The 13,872-nt window shown below is 33.0% G+C and overlaps 1 protein-coding gene across 1 annotated transcript in view; it reads left to right on the forward strand.

Moving 5' to 3' along the window:
- The first annotated feature begins 3,024 nt into the window (after positions 1–3,024).
- Positions 3,025–13,872, forward strand: part of ANO5 (anoctamin 5) — a 72,242-nt gene continuing 61,394 nt past the window's right edge. Inside the window, exons 1-3 of the mRNA XM_011937528.1 lie at positions 3,025–3,132; positions 4,259–4,309; positions 11,187–11,228. Coding sequence (XP_011792918.1) covers positions 3,025–3,132; positions 4,259–4,309; positions 11,187–11,228 — 201 coding nt within the window. The remainder of the gene's footprint in view (positions 3,133–4,258; positions 4,310–11,186; positions 11,229–13,872) is intronic.

Raw genomic sequence — 13,872 nt, forward strand, 5'->3', positions numbered from 1 at the left:
GTGACATGACAAAATACATAGAAAATCCCAAGGAATCTACAAAATTAAAGACAAAAACAAAATTTCCTACAACTGAGTTTAAGAAGGTTGTAAAAAATGAGAAAATTATATAGAAATTAGTTATATTTCTATACACTAGTAATAAGAATGTGGAAACTCAAATTGGTATATAAGTTAAAATGTCTGTATGACATTTCATAGACATAGGCAAGATTATTCAGAAAATTTTATGGAAATACAAAGGAAGTAGAAGAGAGAAAATGATTGTGAAAAAAAGAAGAAAGTGGGAGAAAACCCTCTATCTCATTTTAAGACTTGTTTTTTAGCTGCAGTCTAATGAAGATTGTGTTATATTTGGAGAAGGATAGGCATGTAGATTAATGAAATAGAATAGAGATCCCAGAAATAGTCCCACACAAGTACAGCCAAATGATTTTGGACAAATATGCAAAAGCAGTTCAATGAAACAAACAGGCTGGAACATTTGTATATTCGTAGGCAAACTTATGAACTTAACCTAATTTTATAACTTATACAAAAATTAATTCAACATTGATCATAGACTAATGTAACACATAAAACTATACACTTTTTTGAAGAAAAAATGGATCAAACTGTTTGGAAATTAGGTCTTGGTGAAGAGTTTGTAGTCATGTCATATCTGCAAACAAAAACAGTAACGAAAAGCACTGATAAATTGGAGTTTATCAGATGTAAGAATTCTTGTTCTGTGAAAGATCCTATTATGATGATGAGCAGACAGGCTACAGACTGGGATAAATATTTGCATTTCCTATATCAGACAAAGGACTTGTATCTGTGATTTATAAAGAACCCATACAATTTAAATATTTTACACAAAAACCTGCCCAATTAGAAAGTGGGCAAAATACATGTTGAGATCTTTCACTAAAGAGGAAATATGATGGCAAATAAATACATGAAAAGAACTTCAGTATCACTAGCCACTAAGAAATGCAAAATAAGATCTAAGTAGATATCAGTATATGCCTATTAGAAGAGCTAAAATATGAAATAGTGACAATACAACTTACTGGTAAGGGTGCAAAGAAACTAGATCTCTCATACATTGCTGGTGAAATATAAAATGATACCGTCATTCTGGAAAACTGTTGGGCAGTTTCTTAAAAAACTAAATAATAATTTTCATGTCAGTTGGGTAATCATATTCTTGGGCATTTATCCAGCAGAAATGTAAACATATATTCACCCGCAAAACCTAAACACAGATATTCATAGCAGCTTTATTTGTAGTAGCCAAAACTGGAAATAACCTAAATGTCCTATAGCAGGTGAATAGTTAAAAGTGTGACACAATCTTATCATGTAAAACTACCTACCAGTAAAAAGGAATGAACTATTAATAAACACAACTTGGATAGATCTCCAGGACATTATGCTAAGTGGAAAAAAAAATCTTAAAGGAACACATATGTTATGATTCCATTTTTATGACACTCCTGAAATGACAGTATACAGATGGAGAACAAATTAGTGATTTCTAGGGGACTTGGATGTTGAGGGGAAGGAAAATGGACATAAATTTACAAAGGTGGTATGAGGGAGATCTTTGTGAATGAAATAGCTCTATACCTTGACAGGGCTGAGTCTTACCCAAATGTACCAATGTGACAAAATTACTTTCAACTATACAGACACATTACTTGTGTCAACTTCCTGATTATTATCTTTTACTATGGTTATGTAAGATGAGAATAACCACTGGAGGAGACTGGGTAGGGGTTACATGGGATCTCTGTGTATTATTTTGGCAAATTCCTGTGAAGCTATAGTTATTGCAAAATAAAAAGTTAAAAAAAGTGAATACAACTGATTTCACTTTCCTCAATGCTAAATTATATTTTTTCTGACACTCAAATGCGATAAAAACAGGCTCTACACATTGCAGTCATTTTTGTTCACCCCATCTATGGACAGGAGGCAGGCAATTTTCGAAAATATAAGTATTATAGCATATTCATTCAACTATTGGATTGAGGCAGAATTGACTAGAAATCAATGGATTTTGTCCAGCAACAAATTTATAGATATGATGAATGTTTAGGCTTTTACAAGACAGAAGAATATGTAGGAATTCTAGGTTCATTATTTCAAAATTATTTTATACTTTGAAAGGGTCTTCTGTGCTTTCATGATTGCTTAAATATTTAAAGAGCTATTCTAGTTTTACCTCTGATTTACAATTAGTATGAGTCCATCATTGGACATTGTTACAATCTTTTTGGAAATCAGAAAATGCATGTGAATTAAACATGTATGACATTATTAACATACTTATATGATCACTCGATAGTAACAAACATTAATTTTAAAAAGCCAACATTTATTGAGAACTTCCCTTGTATTATTTAATCTCACTGTATGGAAGTTATGGTTTGGAGAGGTTAACTTGCTCAAGTTTACAAATGTAATCAGTTTTCCATATGTATTTAATGGATTTTATATAATTGAAGAAAAAGGTTTATGAGGCAAACTGAAACTATATAAATTGTTTTATATATCTCCTATGTTTTGGAGCTGGGATTCTGAACACAGGTAATCTCATTCTAAAGCTCCTTATTCACTGTTTAATATTTCTTTAAGAATGCTGTTTTAAGAATTGTGTCTGAAAGTACATCAAGGATTCTCATTTTGCCTAAACTAAACTTAGTAAGAAATGAGACAATGACATACTCAGCAAAATAGTTATTTTATTTTACATTTTGCAAAGTGAAGTTATAACGACGTCTTTTGATTGGAAATCAGTGCAAAGATTTTTCCTAAAGGGAGAGATTGTAAAGTGACTAGCCTGGTTGCTTTTGAATATATGGTTTTCTTCTATCCTTCTGTAAGCAAAACAACTAACATTTCTCTAGGATAATTGGAAAAACTTATCAGGAGTCAATATAAATGAAGCTATAATAAATTTGTTTATTGTCTTAGTAGAAATATAGCTGCACAGTGTATTTTTAGAGGTCACTATTTCAGAATTAAGTGATCAAGATGCTCGTTAACTTCATTCGCTATCTGTTGTATTTAGACAAGCTAGTGGAATTCATTCAAGGTCTACAAGCAGATATAATCACATATAAGTGGATTCTAATTATAACTGTATTTTAGGCCTGTATTTACTCACAGATTCTCAGTCTTCCTACTTTTCCCCCCCCCCCGTTTCAGTATTACTTTAGCACAATAGATTGCATTATCTTGTAATTTATATTAAATATAGTAGTATGAAAATTGTATGTTTTCAAAATTATCTTTCATTCTCTTTTAAAGAACACAGAGAAATTACTGCTTTTTCGGCACATTCTGTTACTTTACTTTTGTAGCACTGGGTATATTTCCAAGGTTCTCTTTGAGTATGTTTTAAATATGTCTATCGCACATTTTATCTGCTATTTTGAAAACTGATATGCCCAGCATTATTTGGGCGTAATGATACTGATGATGATTTTTCCAAGAATAAGGTAAGTGAATTCCAATCTGGACATGAATTTCCAATAATTTCTATTAGTTACTGTCTCTCCATATCTACCTGTCACTAGAGACTGCTGAGAAGTGATTGGGTGTTATCTCAGGTCTGTGTCCTGTGGTGTGTGGACCATCATGTAACCTGAGGAATTGGGAATCTACCATACACAGAGGGAGGCATCCCTATTGTGTTAATTATAAGTGGTTTGTGTGTATTTTTATACATGTATGGCTTTTTTTGGAGGGGTTATAAATTCAAATTCTTAAGAATCCTGCTGGTGTGTTTTCCAAGGTATTCCCTTTAATGAGTTCAAATAATCATTGAAGGGCGTAAAATAGCCAATTAATTCTGCCCTTCCTGTTGGTCCTGTTCAGGATGCAGCATCATAAAAAGATTAGACTTCCTTGTTATTTCTCAGTAATGTAGTAGTTCTTAACCATTTCTTGTATCTGATTTTTTTTTATGATTTGAGAAAGCTACCTCCCAAATACTACTTCTCTCTGAAGCGTACTGTCTGTCCTCACTGCACAAACACACCCTGCCCCATAGACACATTTACAGATACATAGCACACATACATGAACACACATGCATATGGATACATATATATATATGCCTACAGTTTTGCATATGATTTAACATGGTTCCAGATTAAGTGTTTCTGCATAGAGATTACAGAGTTTTTGTTACTGAAACATAAAAGTTCCCTTTGCTCCACCTGCACTATTAATAATAGCATTATATCTTCCCTGGTACGGTTAGCAGAGCCTGAGCAGCAGAGAGACCAGCTTTCTCATCAATGAAGAAACAATGGTAAGCAACGACCAGTACTATCCTTTCTTGCATGGACACAGATGGGACATTTTTTGTAGTCTGCAATGGTGATGCTCTTTTCCAGTTCAGTTATTTGACATGCTTTCATACATGGTATATGAGAATGTATTACTTTAGGAAAAAAAAATCAGTTTCTGTGAGGGGGGAAACACATCAGACATATCGATAAGAATGACACACTAAGTATAACACTTTGCTTGGATTTTATTTTTTCTATGAGAAAATGAAGGGTCTAAGAGGTGTAATGACTTGACCAATGTTATCAATATGTTTAAGAGGCTGATGCTTGACTGGTGCTCAAGTTTCTGAGGCTTAGTTCAGTATTCTTTCTCCATTGCATCACTCATTCTTGTCTCTAAGTACATGCCTGCAGATAATCATGAAAAATTACAATTGATTTAAAAATCAAACTTAAATGTCAATTAAAAGGCTGGTAAAGAGACCCGAACATTTTCATTAGTTGCCTAGTAAGTAAAAAATTCCATTTGGGAAAATGGGGAAATAGAGTTATATTCTTATACTGATAATTTTAGCAAGGATGATAGTTTGCTTTTCACTAGGGTACTAATCTTTAGTATTCTGGAATGAGGATTGTGATATTGATCAAATTAAAACAATTGAAATGTTGGTTTGTTATCTTTTTAAATTTATTTTTACCTTTTTTTTTTTTTTTTTACTACATAAAGCATTTTTACATGATGCTAAAGTTGAAATCTACAGATCAAATAACATTTAGATGAGCCTAAAGCTTATACAATTTAGGTATCACTCTTTAAGAAACATACGGAAAAATATTTTACTTTAAAACATTTACGAAAATGTTTTACCATGAGAACACATTGCTAGAGTCCTTCCTAAACCCTTGGAAGGGGCAGATGCAGTAAGATGCCCTAAAGATTAGACTTTATTAGCTTGAAGGTAAATCTATCTTAGGTTAAAAATATGAAACAAAGTATTTTCAGAGAAATCTTTCTTCTTTGTCCTCTCAGTCCTTTTATATAATAGTTACCGTTTTTATTTGGTTTATTTTTCCAATGCTATTACAAATGTTGCTAAAATGAATACTCTTGGGAATTAGTCTTATAATATTTTGGTCATTTTATTTTTCTACATGGAATTCATTTATCAGAGAATAAAGGTATATGTAATTTGTAATTTTCATATATGTTGCCAAATTCCCCTGCCTTTTGTGTTTGTAACAAACCTATGAGAGTGCCTGTTTCCCACAACTCTATCAGCAGTGTGTTGTTACACTTCCAGATTCTTGCCTGTCTCATGGTAGTGAGATAGATAATGGCTATTGGGAGCTATTTCACTTAGCACAGTTCTTTGTATCATTTAAAATTGCATTTCTCACAACATATGTGAGATATTCATCTTTTTCTGCATTGAGTGGTCATTTAAATTTATTTTGCTGGATCACTCTGTTCATATATCTTGTCCATTTGCTGTCAGAGTTTTCTTTTTACTCTTGATTTTTTTGGAGCTCTTTACATATTTATTGTTATCTTCTTGCCTGTGACAGAAGTTGCAGATACTTTCCCCAAATATATTAAATACATATAATTTAATTTTTAAATTCTAAATAACTTTAAAATGATGTGTGGTATTTGATTCACTAGTGTTGACATTGTCTTTGATTAAATAGTAATTTGTTTAACCGTAGGCTTCTTTTTAAAAATATACTTTATTTTAATATCGTTTTAGATTTTATTATAAAGAAAATCTAAACAGAGTTTCTTATACCCCACACTCATTTTCTCCTATTATTAGAATCTTACATTAGTATGGTACATTTGTAACAATAAACCTATACTGGTGCGTTATTATCAAATAAAGTTCATGCTTTATCTAGATTTCCTTAGTTTTCTCCTAAGATCCTTTTCCTATTCCAATATCTCATTGAGGATGCAGCATTGCATTTAGTAGTCATGTCTCCTCAGGCTCCTCTTGGTTGTGACAGTTTCATGTACTTTTGATTTTTATATCCTTCACAGCTTTGAGGAGTACTGGTCAGGTATTTTGTAGAATGTCCTTCAATTGGGACTTTCCTGATTTTTTTTTTTTTTTTTATGATTAGACTTGGATTATGTGTTTTTGGAGGAAGATAATAGAAGTGTCATTCTCTTCATGTCATATCAAGGGTATATTCTATCAACATGACTTAATCACCCTTAATGTTTTAACCTTGATTACCTGACTTGAAGTAACGTTTAACAGATTTCTTCACTGTAAAGTTACTCTTTTGTTTTTTTCTCCATTTCCATACTGCATTCTTCGGATGAAAGTCACTATTTGCAGCCTACACAAAAGGATTGGGATTATGCTCTCCCTCCTTATAGGTGAATCCATTATTTGGAATTGTTTTTTGTGTGTGGGAGATCTTTCTTCCTTTCTTTTTGTCAGTATGTACTTCTGGATATTTATTTTATGCTTTATGTTATAAACCAGTTATAAACCAAATACTACTTTATTTTCTTGCTCAAATTGTTCTAGCTTTGTCTATTAGAAGTTGTTTTTTTTTTTTTTTTGTGACAATGTCTTGCTCTGTTGCCCAGGCTGGAGTCCAGTGGCATGATCATAGCTCACTGCGGCCTTAGACTCCTGGGCTCAAGTAATCCTCTCACCTTGGCCTCCCTGAGATTACAGTAGTACACCACCACACCCAGCTAGTTGTTGTTATTATTATTATTATTTTGAAAATTGGATCTCACTGTGTTGGTCACGCTGCTCTCAAATTTCCGGGCTCAAGCAGTCCTCCCATCTCAGCTTTCTGAGTGGTTGGAATTACAAGACATAAGCCATATCACTTGGCCAGGAGCTTTTCAGTTGACTCCTGTATTCCCTTGGCATACCCCTATTGTTGTATTTAGTTTTGTTTTGAGTATTTTCCTACTTTCTGACAAGATGCTCCAAGCTCATCTGGTACATTTCCTGCCTCAGTCCTACAATCAACTGTGTGCCCAAGGAATGTTTGTATTTTCTTTTCTATCATAGAAATATCACAAAAGAAAAATCTGTATAAATCAAGGTCCTGTTAGGCCTACTCAGTGTAGGATAATTTAAGAAGGACTTCATAAAGACTTCTACAAAAATGGGGTGTAAGGGAATCTCTGTATATATAGGTCTAGTAATCTTGAATTTATTAAAATCCATAGAACTGAAGGGAATAGGGTAAGAAGCACTTATTGGAACCCAAAAGGAAAAAGTCATATACCAAAGACATTATCAGGGGGCACAATGACCTTTAGTGAGGGGACACAGCCTTCCTGAATTCAACCTTAGGAAGGAAAACACTATCTATTCTTTCCAATCATTCGTGAGAAGCAAGAGGTCAAGGGAGCTCTTTGGTTACCTGCACAGGACAAAAGCAGGGTGGAGAGGAGCAGAGAGCGAATGTGCTGGGATAAACCAACAGAATATCACTGGATATGTTTTTGGGTAAAAAAATAGAGTCTTACGGTTTCTACTGTGATTATTATGGCAGAAACTCAATATCAATTATTTTATAAATATAGAATAATTAATGTAATTTAAAATTCTATTTGAAATAAAATAGTGAAAAGTGGATGAGTACCTAAATAGTTACACAGATTGTGAGTATAGAAAGGTCACTAAAGCCACTGAATGAAATATAGAAAGATGGAAACTATTATGCTTAAGATAACCTATCTTAAAGTGACTACTATACGGGACTGGACAGAATAGTTAGGTAAGTATTCAGAGTTTAGTAAGCAAAGAATGGGAATTGAAAAGACACACTACATGTTGCTTAAATAATGACATATATGCAATTAACAGATTTTGAAGGAGTATGGGCCTTGTTAACCTCAAGGATGATATTCCAAATATTTAATAACTGATATGGCATAGGCACAAACCAATCAGAAGGGGCCTTTGAGTAAAATGACAAGAAGCAATTAGTATGAATATTAGCACAGTATTTATAATTGATATGTGAATATATTTAGATATTATCACCTTATGATACAGTCATTAATTCAGTCTCCTAGTGATTTCATCCAGTTTCATGGCTTTAAATACAATTGATATGCCATCTCAATTCTCAAATTTAAGTTTCGAGTGTAGTCATTTCGCCTCAACTTCAGTTTTAAATATCCAAATGCTTTCTTATTATATGCATGTGGTTGTCTGAAAGATATCTCAAGATTAATATGTCCAAAATGTAATTCTTGATCTTCCCCTACCAAAAAGCCTGTTTGTCTGAAGTCTTTTGCATCTCAGCAACAATACGCAATACATTCTTTTCATTGCTCAAGTCCAAAATTTAAAAAAAAAAAAGATTTTATCTTCATTGGTTCTACATTAGACACAATAAAATGCACCCTTTTTAAGTGTGTAGTTTGATGAGTTTTAACAAAATTTATGTAGAAGATTTCCTTTACCTCAAAAAGTTTCCCTTAGCAGTTTTCCTTCTACCCTATTCTAGGCAACTGCTGATTTTTTTTCTTCCTAATATAATATATAAATGGGATTTTACAGTATGCACTAGTTTGTGTCTGGCTTCTAGCTGCTTTTGCTCATCATAATGCTTCTAAGACTCATCCAAAACTCCAATATTACTAGTAAATTGATTCTTTTTGAATATGTCTGTACTAGAGATATTATTGTTTATTTTATTTTATTGCTCAGTAATATTTCATTGCATGGATATACTGAAATTTATTTGTCTACTCATCCATTGATGGATATTTGGATAGTTTTCAGTTTGAAGACCATTATGAATAAGGCTGTTATGAACATTCATGTAAGAAGTGTTTTTAGAGATGTATGTTTTCATTAATCTTGGGTAATTTCCTAGGAGTAGAATTTCTGGGTCATGTGGAAAATATAGGTGTAACTTTATGTAAAACTGTCACACTATTTTTAAGAGTGGTTGTACCATTGCCTACCAGCAATGTATAAGAGTTCTATTTGCTGTACATCTTCACCAGCATTTGATATTGATACTGATAGCTTTTTAATTTCAGTAATTCTAGTGGATGAGTAATATCTTGTGATTTCAATTCTCATTTCTTTTATAAATAATGATGTTGCCCATCTTTTCATGGGCATATTGGACATTCATAGATCTTCTTTTGAGAACCATTCAAATCTTTTCTGCATTTAAAAAAATTGAGTTGATTATCTTTGTATTGACTTGTAAGAGTTGTTTATGTATTCTGGATGCAAGACCATTGTCAGCCTTACTTATTGTGAACATTTTCTCCAATTTGTTGCTTGCCTTTTCGCTTACATGCAGTGTTCTTAGAAAAGCACATTTAGAAATATAGAAGTTCAATTTCTCATATTTTATCTTCTATCATCCATGCTTTTTGTGTTCTATTTAAGAAATATTTGCCTACACCAAAGTGAGGGAGATTTTCTAAGATTTTCTTCAGTTTTATAGTTTTAGTTTTTATGTAGGTCTATGATCCATGGAAGTCATAATATGGCCCAGCATGGTCCTTTAGTGTGGGACTCTTTCATTTGTCTTAACAATTCTTTAATAAGTTTAGGGAAAACATCTGAGAAAAATAGTAACCTGTGAATCTCATGAAAGATGCCAAGAAAATAAAAATACTGAAGTGAAAAATTTCAGGCCGTCAAAATAATATAGTTTAAAATATATTTTATGCAATGACCAACTGTCTTGTATCTTTTGTATTTTTAAATAACAGCAATATTAACTCCTCTATCTACATATGGAAGGCATTAGTTTACAGGGCAGAAATTTTCACTCCAGTAGTTTCACCAGTTGCTTAGACTTCTTCAGCCTATTCCAGGAAGAGACTAGGTTAAGAAATTGTGTTGGATTATTTATCCGTTCATTACAGTATAAAATACACTCAATTCTTGCTCATTTATGCTATAGGTTTGGTTTTCTTTCAAATATAGTTGAGTATCCCAGATATTTTTAGGTAATTGACCTTGTATTTTAAATAATGACCATGTAATTGAATATTGGAGACAACTCAGCATTTGAATAACTGAATGACTTTTTATGTAATCTAGTATATTGCATGCTCATGAAATTAAAAAAAAAAAAAAAAACCCTGGGTAAACTTTCCATACTACACATCATCTCAGTATAAATGTAGTAATTTTACTTTCTTTTCCTGGTGTATATACAGACATACTTAACAAAATATCTATTTTACTCTATATTTTTATTATTTTCATGTTTTCCTTTATTATTGTTATTTTTCTCTTCCTTAATTGTGTTCTTTGCAGGGACATGGATGAAACTGGAGGCCATTATCCTTAGCAAACTAACAGAAAAACAGAAAACCAAATACTGCATGTTCTCTTACTGATAAGTGGGAGCTAAATGATGAGCCCACACAGACACATAGAAGGAAGCAACACACTGGGGTCTTCTGGAGGGTGGAGGATGGGAGGCGGGAGAGAAGCAGGAAAAATAACTACTGGGTACTATGCTTTATACCTGGGTGATGAAATAATCTGTAAAACCAACCCCCATGGCACATATTTCCTTATGTAACAAATCTACACATCTTGCACATGTACCCCTGAACTTAAAAAAAAATTGAAATAAATATAATAAAATATAAATCCACAAATATTTGTTATTTTTAGTCACTGTTTAAAGAATTTAGGAAAATTTACTTTGAAGTCTCCTTATTTTCTTTACATGTTAATTGCTTTCTTCCCATTTTTTCTTCTTTTTTCCTTGCTAATTTCTGTCCTCCAGTTTGAAGTATCATGCACACAAACACGCACACATACATTTATAAAATGATCATATTGAGGGTTAGTTTGTCTGTATCTGTTTTTGGAATCTTTACTCTAATTCTGGGCAGGAATTGCTAATTCTTTGTTGGTTGCTTCACAGCCTGCAAAGCGATTCAATTTGTTCCTGAGGCGGCGGCTTATGGTAAAACCAGTGCTGAATGATGCTGCTTATGCTCTGAATGGCTGCAGTGGTAGCCTTACTTATTTTTCTTCTAATAGAATACTTTGATTTAGGGGAACATTGTCACTGATTCCTAGTCCCCAGGCAACTGAAGTTTAAGAATAGTGATTCTTAATTTGTTTTGGATTAGATTAAATCTATAGATCCTCTTCCTAAAATGTAATACACATATTCACGCGCACGCGCGCGCACACACACACACACACACAATTCATACAGTTTCAGAGGTTTATGAACTCTAATCAGCAATGCAGGGTTTTATTTTGTTTTGTTTTCAGATAGTCTCATTCTGTCGCCCAGGCTGGAGTGCAGTGGTGTGATTACGGCTCACTGCAGCCTCGATCTCCTGGGCTCAGGTAATCCTCCCACCTCAGCCTCCTGAGTAACTGGGACCACAAGGGCATGCCACCATGCTCAGCTAATTTTTGCATTTTTAGGAGTGATGAGTGGTTTCACTGTGTTGTCCAGGCTGGTCTCGAACTCCTGAGCTCAAACAATCATCTCGCCTCGGCCTCTCAAAGTGCTGGGATTACAGACATGAACCACCACACCCAGCCGGTAATTCAGGTTTTTGAACCACAGGATAACTACATCCTTTACAGAGAAGCCACTCAGATGTTTACATAATTAGAAATAGGTATTTCTAAGGATAAACCAAATATAAACACAAATGCCCACACATACTACAAAATGTATTTATATCATGTTTTGAGCAAAACAAAAGCATGATGTGTTTTAGTAACATTCAGTTATATGTGACAGAATCATCAGATTTTTCTGCCTCAGCCTTAACTGATTTTTATTAGTAGTCCTGAGACATGTCCCTCATGGTGACTTAGAAGGCTCCCAGTGATTTTTTTCCCATATTTAAAACAGATTTATAGTGTATCATCAGGGTGTGATATAATGATAGAAATTTGGGTTTTCCTAGCTAGCCTTTGGCCTTCAGGACGACAGTATGTATACCTGTTTTTGACTGAGCACTCAGGAAAATCACTGGAGTTACTATTCTCTTAGCTACTTTGTCTGTTTTCTAGTTGTCAAATACTCTGAATATGAGTTTTGTTAATTCCTGTATGCACATGTTCTGTCACCAGAACTGCTCTTTGTGTACCCAGATTTAGCTTGTGTAAACAATATAAGTACCTGTAAATATATTAGTTTTTGAAAACAAAACAAAACAAAAACAACCAAAAACCCCTATCATACAAAATATGCCTGTCACAGACTTAGAGCAAGAGTACTATTTTTTTCTTCTAATTTTTGAGCTTTGATTTTATTTAGTCTAAGTAGTATATTATTTCTGCCTCAGTTGCCTTCCGAGAATTTTGGTGGATTTCATAAGACGCTAACGCTGTGATGATTTACAAGAGTGCCAATGATTTGTTTGGTTTTGTTTTTCCTTTCTTTTCAATTTTTAGTGATTTATAAGCAAAGTATAGTGTGATAGCAGTTTGATTTTTCTCAGATTCTTTTACTTTCTTTTAGGAAATAGGAGATGATTATGCATTCTTTGGCTGAGGTGAAGAGAACTCAGACATAACATTTGAGTTACTGTATCTTGACACTTAATCTCTAGATTCCCTAGATTTTTTTTTTATTTATTTATTTGTTCCCTTTTCCACTCATTTCTTCCTGTGCATTGGGAGCTAGTTTTTTTCTGAGACACATCAGCTTTTCATTAGCTATGTAAATGCTCTTACTTTGTTTATGGACCACAGATCAAACATGAGACTTATGGCTTATTCGCATATAACTGATCCTCATTCATTCCCTTTTCTGGGAGGCCTGTCTCACCTGACTTGGGTAAAATAATCCCATAGGGTACACAATAAAAGAAACTTATAAATTAATAGAAACACTGGTTGTCAAAATTAAAATCATATAGTTACTCATTCGCAGGTGAGCTAAAGCAATTGGAAAATTATCTCATTGACAGCCACTGTATTATCTATTTGCATAATTCTAAGTGTAATAATACATGTAGGCTATTATGAATATTAAATATTAGATATAAACTTTAAAAGAAAACCAAATCAGTCAAACATGAAATCTCTTTCTTCTGAAGCGCGCTCGTATTTTTGCTGTTTTTAAAGTGAAGGAACTAATGAACTAACTACACAACATGTGAAAGTTGGACTTGTAAGTGTAATTATTATACTGAGATAATTCTTGCAAATTTAAACAAAGAATTGATTTTTGCTCACCTGGGAAATTGATGTTGAAGGGCAAGTTGCATGAAACCTAACTTGTGATGCCAGCTAATAAGCTACCTGCTTTCTAATATTTAACTGCACCTTGATTTTATTTTAATCCTTACAAAGTTGAATTAGGAAGTGACAATTTTATAAAAACATAGAATAAACATTAATCATATACTTGTTTTCTTATAGTGAGACTCCATTAATTGGTTTGTAATTAATTGTACCCCCAAATTTGTGTGTAGCCATGAATTATTTAGTGGACTAAGTGAGATGTTGTTTAATAAAGATAACAGGTCAGTCTCTGTGCATTTTGGGATCAATGTGTGTGTGTGTGTATATATATATCCATATATATATATATCCATATATATATATCCATATATATATATCCATATATATAT

Source organism: Colobus angolensis, unplaced genomic scaffold (assembly GCF_000951035.1).
Source record: "Colobus angolensis palliatus isolate OR3802 unplaced genomic scaffold, Cang.pa_1.0 Scaffold164, whole genome shotgun sequence".
Taxonomy (NCBI): Eukaryota; Metazoa; Chordata; class Mammalia; order Primates; family Cercopithecidae; genus Colobus; species Colobus angolensis.